Source organism: Strix aluco, chromosome 15 (genome assembly GCF_031877795.1).
Source record: "Strix aluco isolate bStrAlu1 chromosome 15, bStrAlu1.hap1, whole genome shotgun sequence".
Taxonomy (NCBI): Eukaryota; Metazoa; Chordata; class Aves; order Strigiformes; family Strigidae; genus Strix; species Strix aluco.
The window spans coordinates 4,413,039-4,426,280 of record NC_133945.1 but is presented as its reverse complement, the minus strand read 5'-3'; the positions used below and the strand labels follow the sequence as shown (position 1 = coordinate 4,426,280).

Below are 13,242 nucleotides of genomic sequence, written 5' to 3'. Positions count from 1 at the left end.
GGTGGACTTGTAATTTGCTGACAATCCTAGGACCATTCTTCTGGCACTCAAGGTGTTGTCTAGCCTCTGCACTAGCTGCTGTTTTCCAAATGGGATTAACTGGGGCAACCTTCTTCAGGGTAGGGTTTTCAGTTACACTTTTTGCAAGTGTGTTAAGGGCACATCTAAGGAGTGGCACGGGACAAACAGTTGAAAAATAGTTGCTAAATATTCTGGTAGTTTGCTGGCCTACAAAGGTGTTCACAGCTTTCACTGTCTGAATGCTGGGACTCTGGTAACTAGGAATGGGTGGTGTAGGTGGCCTGGAGAGACTCTTCTATGTGCTAGAATAGAAAAGATTAGTAAGGTATAAGGCTTTGACCTCAAGATAGCACTAGATGGTGATTTGGAGTCTGGAGGATTGGGAGAGGGCAGGTGGAGACACAAGTAGGAAGTATTAACTTTACCTGAGAAGATTAATGTGCTGGCAGCTGCAGATATCAGAGAGCAGGCAATAAGTGATGTACCCCTTATGCTCTGTGTGACCCTTGAGGAAAGTGCAGTATGCCAGGAGTGGGTAGCTGGAAGCATCCTGCAGCAGTGCCTGACATACATCCATGAATTCCCATCATGACAAAATAAGCTTCTTAAAACCATGAGAGTGCTTTTGTTGTATGGAGCCAGGTGGATTGGTGTTGGAAACAGTGCCTTGCCATGGGAAGTTTTATATTTATCTCAACCGTTTTAGTTTTTCTTGTGATCAGGAGCGAAAAGCACAGGTAGAGGTGTCACAGATATGGGAAAAGTTCTCAAAGAAATGTGGCAAAGCAAGCAGAACATTACTCAGCGACTTGGAGAGGATGATTTAAAGACCTGTGCACTTTGTTTATGGCCAGAACTCCCAACTGGTAGTCTGCTTGCACTTTCCTCCTGATACTAGAGCAATATGATACTCTGAAGTAACTTCTATTCTGTTCAGAGGTCTAGGAGCAGGAGATATGGAACTTGTCCTTAAGTGCCTGAGCTATTTTAAGATCAGGTATTATTCACAGCACCAGGGTACATGAACATGTGCGGGGCAACCAGCCTTCAAACTGCTGTGGTAACAGAATGCAGCCACCCTGAGCGTGCCCGTGGTGCTGTGTGTATGCTGACAACTGAGTTGATCTCGATCATTATCACATTAATATTTTCTTTTGTGGTAGATAAAAATAGAAATACTGATGAGAGAATTATGTGCTGGTTTTGTTAGTTGTGTCTTATAGAAAACGGGAAGATGGCAGCAGTTCATAGAGGTTAGGCTCAGCTGTGGAATGATAGCAAAAAAATCTTACGACCACAATGATATAGCTCTGAGTGCAGTGGAATGAGAGCACAGGTTCTCTTCCTTTCACAGCTGTAGTTTGAATCCTGGGCTGCTTGTGCAGCTTGTGCTCGTGTTGCTTCAATTACATATTTACAGTAGCATCACAACATGCAAGGTATTTTTCTGAAATCAAAGGAAAACATTCCATTCTGCAAAGATCTTGCAATTTAATGAAAGATGAAGAAGTTAGGGAAAGAGGAGCAACAGAAGGTACCCTTTGTGCAAGTTAACTTTGTTTGCTGCAGGTGCCATGGAAAGCTGGATTTTTGCTAGAGCTGATAAAGAAGCTTCGGATAAAAGGCTTTTCAGAGGGATGTGGGTTAATTAAAACAAGGAAGATTTCAGAACCAGCACAGAATTGTTTTAGAAATGGATAAATCAAGGCAAAGTGAGTAGCCAGTAATTGGTGGTCTTACCCTTGATAGACTAGGGCAACTAGAACTGTTTAACACATCAAATTTTAAGGCACAGGAATATTAAATATTTTTAAATAGCTTCTTCATACAGGCAATATGCCTGACTTGAATTTTATTATCTCTAGATCAAGTCTTTAACAGAATTCAGCAGAGCTGTGCTTGCTTTTGCTAGCTGAAGATTAGGTTCCTGACGTTCAAGTTGTTATCCTAGTACTCTTCTAGTAGTCTTTAACAGGCTTTTGCTTCTAATTCACGTGTGAAAGAAAAGTTATCTTAAGACATGCTTAGCTTGATGACTGAAATGAGTGGATGCTGGCTTTGTTCATAACTATTTTGCTTTAGCTTCAACCCCTGCATTGGCTCCCCTTCTCTCAGAGGTGAAGGGCCTCTGTTTTGTTGGACTCTTCCTGTAAGGGAATTAATTAACTCAGAATGAATTAAAGTTGATCTAGCCAGAAGCTGAAACTTGCTTTGTTTTCACTTCCAGGCATATGAGAAGCGCTTTCCTACATGTCCAGAGATTCCAGTCTTCCTGGGGAGTGAAATCCTGCATGAATCCAGGAGTGATGATGGAGCTATACATATCATTGAACGGAGCTGCAAACTGAATGTGGATGCTCCTAGGCTGCTGAAGAAGGCAAGTGGAACCTAGGGGACAAAGAGTCCTGGGTGTTGTTGGCTGGTTCAGATAGATAAAGGCTCCTAAAGTTACTCTTTCTCACTATCTTTTTTTTTTCCCCCCCCTCCTGGTTCTTCATCCTTCTCAGATTGCAGGGGTAGAGTATGTTTTCTTCATCCAGAAAAACACAGTGAACTGGAAAGAGCGAACTCTCCGCATTGAAGCCCACAATGAGACTTTTGCCAACCGTGTTGTTGTCCTTGAGACGTGTAGCTACTCAGTAAGTGCTTTGTTTCTATTTGTCTGTGAAGAAATTGTTGAAAGTCATGCACTAATGTATGGGGTGAAGTTGATTGAATTTGAACACTGGATGGTAGCGTACTTAGATACTGTTGGACTGGAAATGCTCTTGGGTCTTAGGGTACGGGCTTTTTCCAGTGCTTTTGTAGGGTTTGAGAAAGTTTTTTTACGTTGATTATGATCTCTGATTGGAGTGTTAGGCCCTAGGATGAGAATAGAAAACATGGATGGTGCTCCATCAGCTGCTGATGTTACCTGAGTTTCTTTTTGGTTAAAATTCAAGGTAAAAGCATCTGGAGCTAGGGTGTATATTTAGATCTGGATATTTAAAAGGAAATGCTTAATATTTCTTATGATGAGGGCCAGAGGAAAGTCTGGCGATTAATTTGGCCCACAAATAAGTGAAAGTGTTAGCACCTTGTCATAATCTTCATGCTCTAAATATTTGGAGAAAGGTCTTAAGCCTTATTTGTGGCCTGGGGTGTCTTTGTGGTAGTATCTTCAGCAACAGTGTGCTATTTTGTTGTAATTGTGCTATTAGGGCTCAGTCACCATTAAATAGCTTCATCTGTTTCTGGAAGCAATCAGATAGTGCTTTTTGTTCCCTAAACAAAAGTCCAGATCCTGTTACTTACCTGCCCTTTTGGCAATTGGACAACAGCTCAGCTTCTTGGGAGTAAGCAAACTGTAAGTAGCTTCTGTTTCAAGCAAGACAGTCGAAAAGCTATTAACATTTTGGATGGTGAGGGGGTTTCCTGTGCCAGAGATCACTAGGTGACTACATAGGGCTTCCTAAAAACTACAGTAAATCAAACTTCCATCATTGGAAAGGCGCTGACAGTTCTGAAACATTCTCAGGTCAACTCGGGAATCGCTCAGACATTGTTGCACTTGCTGCTTTTGGCTGTGTTGCCTTCGGCTGCTGTCCTCCGGAAGGAAACATCAGCAGCTGGGCTTTGCGGGGAGCACTCTTCCTGGAACAGGGCAGGAGCTAGCTGTCTGCATCCTCAAGATGGTTCCCTGCTCTATTTTTACCAGTTTCCTTTTCCCTGCCAGAGTGCACCGGAAACGGGTTTATTTTCATCTTTCCTTTTCTGCTGTGTTCTCTGAAGCAGCTTGGAGAAATATGATCCTGCTCTTGCAGTAACTCAATATCTCCCTGGGGCAATTTGTGTCCTTTATAGAGCTCGTATCTTTGTGTGTGGGCTGGAATTTTTTCTTTCATGTCAGTTTGTGAACAGCAGCACCTACAGAGAAAAGGCAGAGGGTTAGATTTAAAAGATTATATAGGTTTTTACCATATAGAGAGTAACTGGAGGGGAAATGGCTGGAAAGGAAAGATGTATGCTGAGTTGACAGTGGGAAGACTCCCCGCTCTGCCATGTCTCCTGTGTTTTGGAGGGAAGACTGACATTAGTGGCTGAGTTTCCTATCCAAAACTAGAAACACTTTGCATTTATCTTCCTTTGAAGATGTAGAGGGTTTTAATTTCCTGTTCCTAGAGGCCATCCCTATCTTTCCTTAAGGAGATCTTGACATGATGGTTTCAAGTGGGCAGCCTCACTACTATTTTAGTGCAATTTTTGCTATGAATATTATCGTTCAGGTCTGCTTGGGTAGAGATGGGTTTTAATCTTGATTTCCTTGTGCATGTGAAGAATGCTGGATAAACCACAGACGTCCATATGTCCAGTTCATGATGTGTTTCTACTACTCTAGGAGCATTAATCTGACTGTTAAATATGGGTCTGTCAGTGCCTCATGGGAAGGCTCTTCTGCTCCCTCATTCTGTAGCTCTGGAGATTAAATAGTCACTTTGGTACCAGGGGCAAGGGCCCTGCCATATTGTGAGCTGTTTGCTACCATCCAGCCCTACCTGTGTGTATCTTTGGGCTTAGGTTCACCCTGAGAACGAAGAATGGACTTGCTTTGAACAGTCTGCATCTCTCGACATCAAGTCATTTTTTGGCTTTGAAAGCACAGTGGAAAAAATTGCCATGAAGCAGTACACATCAAACATCAAGCGGGTAAGATGGGCTTCCTTTTGTGCCGTAAAAAACAAAATCAAATGCCTGCTCTCAGTGTGCCTCTATTTTTCTATAAAGTACACCCAGTATGGTTTTATACCCTTGCTTATGTCTCTGAAATCACTCAGTAGGGCAAATGAAGAAAAAGCCAGTGTGCAATGAGCAGAAGAACAGTCTGCTCACTGGAATGTGTCTGCGCAGGGGAGGGAGCAGGCTGTGCCAGAGGAGGATAGCAGTGGATGCTGTGGGTGCCAGGCTCCTCAGACACTGAGAACACTGTTCTCATGCAGGAAGAGAAAGTTCTGGGTAAAAATGAGCACCCTGCCTCTCTAGTAGCTTGAGCAGAGGCACTTTCTTTTGGTGGCCTTTTCCCCTGGGCTACAGAGGAACAGGGCAGCTAACTGATGGTTTGGGAGCAGGAGAATGGGATAAAAGTATTATAAGGGTAGCAGCATCCTTAGCATTGAAATTTGCTTGGCCAGTGTTGTAATTCACCATTTGTATGGTGCATTCATACTGAAATTTTTCCAACAGGGTCATGCACATGGAAGGAGATAACTATTTCTCTTCTGTTTATCTCTGACAGCATTAGTCATCTCTCCTGAGGAAAACTCTTCTGTACCTTGCTGGTTCTGGGAATATAGGATTATTTTTTTTTCCTAATGAGAGTCTTCCCCTTCAGGGCAAGGAAGTGATTGAACACTATCTGAAGGAGTTGATCTCCCAAGGGATCACATTCATCCCCCGTTGGACACCTCCCCCAGTGTGTGGACAGAAGGATGAGCGAACCCCGGCTGGTGGACACGATGCTGATGACGTACCACTGGAGTCGGGGGCTCCTGGAACTACCAAAGAGCAAACTGGCAGCTCCTGCCCTCCAGCAGAAGCTGTCAGCCCTGATGGTATGCGATGTCCAGGCAGTAGCAGCTGCTGGCAATCTAAATGCCTTGAGTAGCACTGACTAATGAGTTTATTTTTATTTTTTTGGCATGAGGTTTTTCTTCTGGATTGTGGGTGGGGAGGAGGGAAAGTTATTTTCTTTCTTCAAGAAAAACACAAACAATGGAACTTTTTTCCCCAAAACTGAAAAGCCAAGAAAAACTGTGCAGGCAGTATGTTTTTGTTTGAGCTCAGAAAAAAAACTTGGTTTTGATCAGACCTTTAAGGTATTTTATACCTTAAACTGGAGAAACTTAAAGGTATCTTGAGTACACTCTAATTGAATTATAATGAAATTTTTTGGCTGTTTCAAAATTAATGTTCTTGGGGATTGGTTGGATGTTTTTTTCCCCTATATCAGGCCAAGACAAACTTGCAGAATGCTGCCTAATGCATTTTTCACACAAAATGCCCAAATTGGACTTATCTTTCTGTGTGCTGATCTGATGATAACTTCTAGACTAAATAAAATTCTTCTCTGACAAAAAGAAATAGGAGGGGCCTTTTAATTTAGAGCTGTGGTATTAGAAACAGGAGTTGTCATTCCTCAGACAGCACTTGTTTTGCTGAGTGTATCTAGGGAAAAAGCTTGGAATTTGGAACTATCAGTGGTTCTGGTATCACCAGACCTCCTCTAGTAGCTTGTCTGTATTGGAATCCATCTGAAAAAACGATTAAAATCCATAGAGGAGCTGACTATAAGAAATGTTCATGTGCTTTGAAGTTAATTGAAGAGTGGCGGACCCCATCTAGTAGAAGAGGAGAGTAGCTCTTGTTTTTCTGCTTATATTCATGTTTAGGAAGTGATTAGCTTCCCTGGGACTGCTCCCCAGCTTGCTAGCTCTGTGGATGCAGTGGGGGTGTAGCACTTAGCAAATATAATTTCTATATTATCAGTCAGCAACAGTGTATCCTGTGAGTGTCTAGGCTTTATTCTGTAGTTAATAGTATCTGCTGGAAAAAAAAATCTTACCTGATGAAGAGCTAGCTCAGAGGTGGTCCTCCCAGCCCTCCTTCCTGTGTGCCTGCATGCCTCCAGCACAGCTACTGGCCTGTGCTGCTCCCCTTTGGGTACCACATTCTCCTTGCTGGCATCTGCACATACAAGCCTCAGATGGTGCATCTGCTTCTATCTGTGAATGTTGGCAGTCTCAAACCCCTTGTCCTTTGTCTCTGATCTGGAGGGGCCTTGAGCTGCTGGTATGCACAGGACTTCTCCTCATGCCAAAAATCTCCCTTGCTGTCAGAAATGGTAGTGTTATTCTCCCTTCCTTTCTGGTGTCTGTAAGCAGAACAACATTTCAATTTTCAGCTTTTTAGCTTCTTGTCATCAGAGCTGTGTGTGAGATCTTTAGGACACCAGGGGATTTAAGTGCCCAGGTCTTGGAGTGGTTAATGAGATGAGTGCCAGAGCTCATCATATTTCTTTTAAAGCTCCTGCTGGAGCAGTTTAGGGTTGAATGAAATACTAGTGTTCTAAGAGACAGGCAGAGTGATCTAGCTTTGATACCTTAGGTGCTGTCTGTGTCTTCATGCCCTAATCACCATAAGAATATCACTCACTTCCTCAGGCAGCTAAAAGGAGGGCTTCTCCACCCTTCCAGTATAAATCATAAGTAACTTTACCTATAGAAATAACTGCCATCTCCTTTCTGGTTTTGCCAAGTCTCCTCTGAATTGCTCTTTTTTTTTTCTCCAGCTGACAAATTGGATGCTGATTACATTGAGCGATATCTGGGCCAGCTGACTCCAATGCAAGAGAGTTGCTTGATCCGCCTTCGCCAGTGGCTTCAAGAAACACACAAAGGCAAGGTGGGTAGGTGAGGCAGAGAGCCCCTCTTTGCAAGCCTGAATGCAGTTGTTCTCATAGCTTGTGTGCCTTCAACCCTCCCAAAAAACTCAGGGTCACGGACAATTTGTGTGTTGAGCTCAGGGTCGCGGACAATTTGTGTGTTGAGACTGTGGGGAGGTGTGGCTGGAGCTGTCTGGAAGAGAAGGATCTGGGGGTTCTAATTGACAAACAGCTGAACATGAGCCAGCAGTGTGCCCAGGTGGCCAAGAAAGCCAACGGCATCCTGGCTTGTATTAGAAATAGTGTGACCAGCAGAAGCAGGGAGGTGACAGTCCCCCTGTGTTCTGCACTGGTGAGGCCACACCTGGAGTGTTGTGTCCAGTTTTGGGCACCTCAATACGAGAGAGATCTCGAGGTGCTGGAGCGAGGGCAGAGGAGGGCAACGAGCTGGGGAAGGGCCTGGAGAATAAATCCTGTGAGGAGAGATTGAAGGAGCTGGGACTGTTCAGTGTGAGGAAGAGGAGGCTGAGGGGAGACCTCATCACTCTCTACAGCTCCCTGAAAGGACGTTGTGGAGAGGTTGGTGCTGGTCTCTTCTCACAGGTGATTAGTGACGGAACAAGAGGGAACGGCTTTAAACTGCAACAGGGGAGGTTCAGACTGGACAGGAGGGAAAAATCTTTCCCAGAAAGAGTGGTCAGAGAGTGGAATAGGCTGCCCAGGGAGGGGGTGGAGTCCCCATCCCTGGGTGTGTTTAAGGGTCGTTTAGATGAGCTGTTGGGGGATGTGGTGTAGGGGAGAACATCGTAGAGTAGGGCTGAGGGTTGGACTTGCTGATCCCAAGGGTCTTTTCCAACCTGAATGATTCTGTGATTCTGTGAACTGTTTTGGCAAGGTTAGGTAAAAGGCCAGGTGTGGAGAACGGCCTGTGTGACCTCGCAGCAGGATCCAGCAGTATCAGACTGCACTGGCACTGCAGTTCAGTGCTGGCAGTATTGAAAAGACCACTCTGTGGTCCCCAGGGATAGAGCTTTTGCTGTGTGTTTAGAGGAGGCATTGACTGGGGCTCGGTGGCCCAGACTGGCCTGTCTGGATGGGTTGTGTTTCCCAAGAGCTGCAGGGTGGGGTGGGAGAAAGGGTTAGTGCTGGCGGTGCTTCCCCTGTCTCTGGGCAATGCTGCTCAGCAGAGAAGCAGTTGGTGGCACTGAGCTCTCAGCTCCTGCACGTCAGCTGTGTGCTCTGTGTGTTATATCAGGCAGGTTGTGTAAGCTTGTACAGCCAAGGGCTGAATTCTTCTGAGGAGAATTCATTCTGTTCTTGTTTTAATCTCCTTTATCAAAATGTACTATTTCAGAACCACACAGGATTCAGGAAGTGGAGACAGTCTCGCCTTATGGTGTGAGGTACATTGTGTAAGCCTCTAAAATAGAGTTGCTGAGGGCACTAGACTGGGGCGAGTACAGATGGAGTTGGCCAGCTAGTATAGATAGAAATATTTTTCCCTGAAAAGCAACACAGGTACTGTGGGATAGATATAATTTCTGCTCTGCTGTAATGTTCAGCAGCTGCTTGGGCTCCTCCTGGCTGAAGGGGAGTCTCTATATCAGGACAAGAGGGTAAGTGGTATGTGGCTGAGAAAAGAAAAGATCTAGGGCAGCTTGAATGCCTCAAGAGGGATCTAACTCAGGATTTCCTGGTGGAGAGAGATTGGGTGGGAAGGAAGGACAGACTAAGGATAGCAATGGGCAAAGTAATTGGGTGGGCTGAGTAGATAGAGTGCTTAGGAAGAGGGGAAAACAGGAGAAAGATGGTTGGAGCAAGTGATCCCCCTTGAAAACAGAGTACAGCTAGGTAAGGTTTCAGTAGTCATAGCTTTGACTTAGAAGGTCATACAGAATGAGTTAGGAGGTACTCTGCACTCATGGGCTTTGGAAGATTTAAATTTTTTTTTCTGCTTTTAACTGGCCTTTCTGAAAGAGGCTACTGTTTGCAAGGAGCTTTGCCAGTAATTTCTACATGCCTTGGTGTATCTTTTTCAGAGCTGAGAGAGCGCATGTCTCATCTGAGTAAAAGGAGTTTAAGCTTGATTTATAAAGCCCTGTTTTTTTCTTGGAAAAACTAATGTGTATCACCCATGTAGAAAGAAAATGTAATAAAGATTTAGTGCTATAGTTCTGTTATTGAACTTGTGAAGAAGTCCCCTTATGTGTGAGTGTGCGTGTGGGTTTTGCTGGTACCAGTGAATGTAGATGGAGAAACAGTTAGCAGAAAACCACAGGCTGAAGAGAAGAACAGTATGTGTTGAGGTAGTGTGTGAAAGTCTCCCACAGCTGATAAGCTCCAGAGACTAAACAACGCTGTTGAATCTGTAAGAGCTGATAAATTCAGAACATCAAACATCTTCCAAATCTGTCCAAGGCCACTGTATACAGTAGCATCAACAACAGGTTGTATAACTTTGACCATGTTCAAGAGCATAGTGGCTGCTAGATGCAGGTAGAGACTACAGGAATATATATAGACCCAGTGGAACAAAGGTACCCTTGAAGGACTGTCTGAACACCTGCAAACTGCTGTCATGTTGCTATGATGCTCTGCCTCTGAGTAAACAGCTGGGGCTGGCCTCCCAACTAACCAGGTAATTGTGAGTGAACTTTGAATAGTTACCTGCTAATAATAACAACATCTTAACTAATGAAATGGGCTGTATTAAATATTGGTTGTGATCTGTGTCTCCCCTGATTCAACCTTCCATGAGATAAAAGGTGCTTGACAACAAGCAGACACAAAACAAAGGACAGGGATCAATCCCCAGGTATAGTTATGCTCTGAAATATAGGACATGGAGCCTTTTCAGGTCTACAGTGACCCGTCCAGTAAAATGATGTGGGCTTCTGTGTGGTAGGAGATATCTCAGCTATTGGGTATCCAGCTGAAAACGAGCCCTAGATGAGAGTAAGACAGTGAGACGTTATCCATGCGTGTGATCTGCAAGGATCTTGGTTTCAGGTGGAAGAAGCACAATCTAAACATTTGCCTGTTTTGTTCTGTAGGTTGTGAGTTTTCTCCCCCCTCCTAGTCAGAGGCTGGGGAGTGGAAGCTGCAGAAGGTAGGAGTGACAGCACATGAGCAAAAAGTGAAACAACGGCCTCTTGGGGTGCTTGGAGCTCTGTGAGTGTGTGCAAGCCCTTGTTCTTCCTGACAGCTGCTTGCTGTGTTAAGTACCTTGGCAAGGTACAAGCTGACTGCTGAGCGCTCTTAGTGACAGCCTTGTACCCTTTGTGTAGGCTTTGTGAGCTCTGTTCCCAACGCAGCCTTGAACAAGTAAGAAGGATGGTGCTGGCCATTGAAACTTCATCCTAAACCACCTTAACTACTCACCTGCTTGCTTCTCTTGATTGCCTGTCACAATAACACAAAGTCAGGAACTTATTCTATGTGACTTGAGTTTTCTCAGGAGAGGCTGTTACCTTGTGATGACAATCTGTTCTTTTAATTCAGAGCAGGGATGTCCTTATTCCTCTGTCAAAAAACATTTGTAGATCTTCCATTTCTTGGAAAATGTCCCTTCTTATTTTTGTCCTCTTTGTCCTATTTCACTATCCATTCTCTGTTCCTTCCAAAGCAGACATTTTCCTTTAGAATCAGATCTATTATTGCTTTAAAAATCTGAGTAGTTGAAGAAACAAACTTCAAATGGTGTTAAAATTGCAGATACTTAAAGCTAGTAATCAACAGCTTTGCACCATGTAGAAGAGTACACGTAGTTTCACTAGTAAATAGAAAGCGAGGCTGAAATTAAAACTTCATTTCTTGGTGATGGGAGTTACTGCTTTGGTTGAACAAAGGTAAGAGACTAATTCCACTATGGACTAAGTCCCCTCAGAGCTTCCTGCCTTTGGTCCAAACAGAAGCACTGACTTTGCCTCTTACCTGAAGCTATGTACAGCTTAGGTTTGAAACATGAAAAGCAACAAAACCTTCTAACGGCCATCCCCTCTGCTGGGTCTCACAGGAGATCCAGGGACTGTTGTAAATGTTTGTGGGTTTTGTCTGCTGTCTTGTGAATAACAGCTTCCTCTGAGCAACAGAAATGCAAACGTAAATCATCTGATGAAAATTCTGCTGTCTTTAATCTTGCTACAATGCAGAAAATTTTGATGGCATTCTTCTAAATACATCTGAGATCCTACTTGGGAAGGCTGCCCTTTTCCCTTCTGTGACACACAAATGCAGTGTTTGCAGTGTTAGAATACGCTGAGCAGCTTTAATCTCCCATCGCCTCTTCAGGTGCTTCTAGGCTTGGCTTTAAGCAGCCTGAACTCTACCCCTTTCTTTAGGTAGAATCAATTCTTCATATCTCTTGTAGCTTCATACCAGCTTGTGAAACTGAGATTGTTCCCAGCCTGACACCGCTGGCGGCTTTGCTTTCTTCCCTGCTTTCTGTTTTCGTGAGCTTGTCAGGGAACAAACAAAAGAGCTTTGACTCCTGAACACACGCTTTTTTGTATTACAGCAGGGCTCAGATAGCTTGTGCTGTGCTAAGCGCAGTACAGATACTCCAGAGGAGACTATCCCTGCTTGACAGAACTTGAATTTTTGATGGAAACTTGACTTTGGGGGGAGTTGGGGTGAAGGGACTGAGAAGAGAAATCAGCAGCATATGCAGCTGTAATCCAGTTGTTTTGGTGACTTGACAGGCTTTTAGTCAAATTTGGCCCTTCTATGGAGTCTGTCTGGTTTATGGTTAATTCCTGCTACTTAGTATTCCTGGCAAATTTTCTTTGATTTTTCAGCTATGGCAACATGGGGGATTTGGAAGGAGGTTGGAATAAGTCATTCTACAGCCTTCGTTTGGGAAAGCTTTTGTGCCCGTGATGCTAGAATTGCTGATAGAAAGTGTTGGGATGAGCGTTAGAGAGAGGGCATATTATAGTTTTGGTTGATTTGTTTGTTTTGGTAAGTGTCAGTGTGATGTGATGGGCCTTTGGAAGAACTCAAAAGCTTTCCTGTTCAAATAACACCAGGGGAGCATGGTCAGCAGCAAAGCAGAAGAGGGGCCTGCACAAGAGCTGGAATTGGTGCTGGTGGGTAATCATTTGATGACTGGACAGTTGTGATCCCCTTCCAGACAGCGCGTGCTTAACTTGGTTAATGTGTTACATATGGATGCTTTCCATCCTTTGCTAATTTGCCCTGTGGGGAGGTAAGCTTGCAGCTTGCTTACTTCCATACACTATGTTGCTTGTCCTTGTGGATAGCAAGCTGAGGGAGACTTTAGCCAGCCCAGAGTTGCTGGGGCTTCTGGCAACTGGATCAGTGAAAGGCTTCTCACGGGCTGTGAATTGGTCACGTCTTTTGTGCTCCTAGCACCATCTGCTGCATCCAGCTGGATTAGTTAAGGAGAGAGGGAGAGGGATGTAGCTTTAATATTTGTTATCTTAGTTTTAAGAATTTAAAAAATGGTGCGTGCTCTGCAGGCTTTATGGAACCATGGTACAGGTAACATACCAGTCTTGATCCTCAGGCTTTCTCTTCTCACAGATACCCAAGGATGAACATATCCTTAGATTTCTGCGGGCTCGTGACTTCAACATTGACAAAGCTCGAGAAATGCTCTGTCAGTCACTGTCTTGGCGAAAGCAGTACCAGGTCGATTACATCCTACAGTCATGGAGACCCCCAGCCCTCTTAGACGAATACTACACCGGAGGATGGCATTATCAAGACAAAGGTTAGAAGCTGCCCCTTACATTGACACTACAGTGCAGTTTGCATTAAAGGACCTCATAAGTAACCTGGGA

At 44.2% G+C, this 13,242-nt stretch overlaps 1 protein-coding gene across 9 annotated transcripts in view; it reads left to right on the top strand.

The window, feature by feature from the left end:
* SEC14L5 (SEC14 like lipid binding 5) overlaps nt 1-13,242 on the top strand; it is a 46,135-nt gene that overhangs the window by 20,402 nt on the left and 12,491 nt on the right. For all 9 annotated transcript variants that reach the window (XM_074841404.1, XM_074841403.1, XM_074841405.1 and 6 more), the window contains 6 exons: nt 2,249-2,398; nt 2,529-2,660; nt 4,579-4,707; nt 5,390-5,609; nt 7,346-7,458; nt 12,983-13,172. In XM_074841404.1, coding sequence (XP_074697505.1) covers nt 2,249-2,398; nt 2,529-2,660; nt 4,579-4,707; nt 5,390-5,609; nt 7,346-7,458; nt 12,983-13,172 — 934 coding nt within the window. The remainder of the gene's footprint in view (nt 1-2,248; nt 2,399-2,528; nt 2,661-4,578; nt 4,708-5,389; nt 5,610-7,345; nt 7,459-12,982; nt 13,173-13,242) is intronic.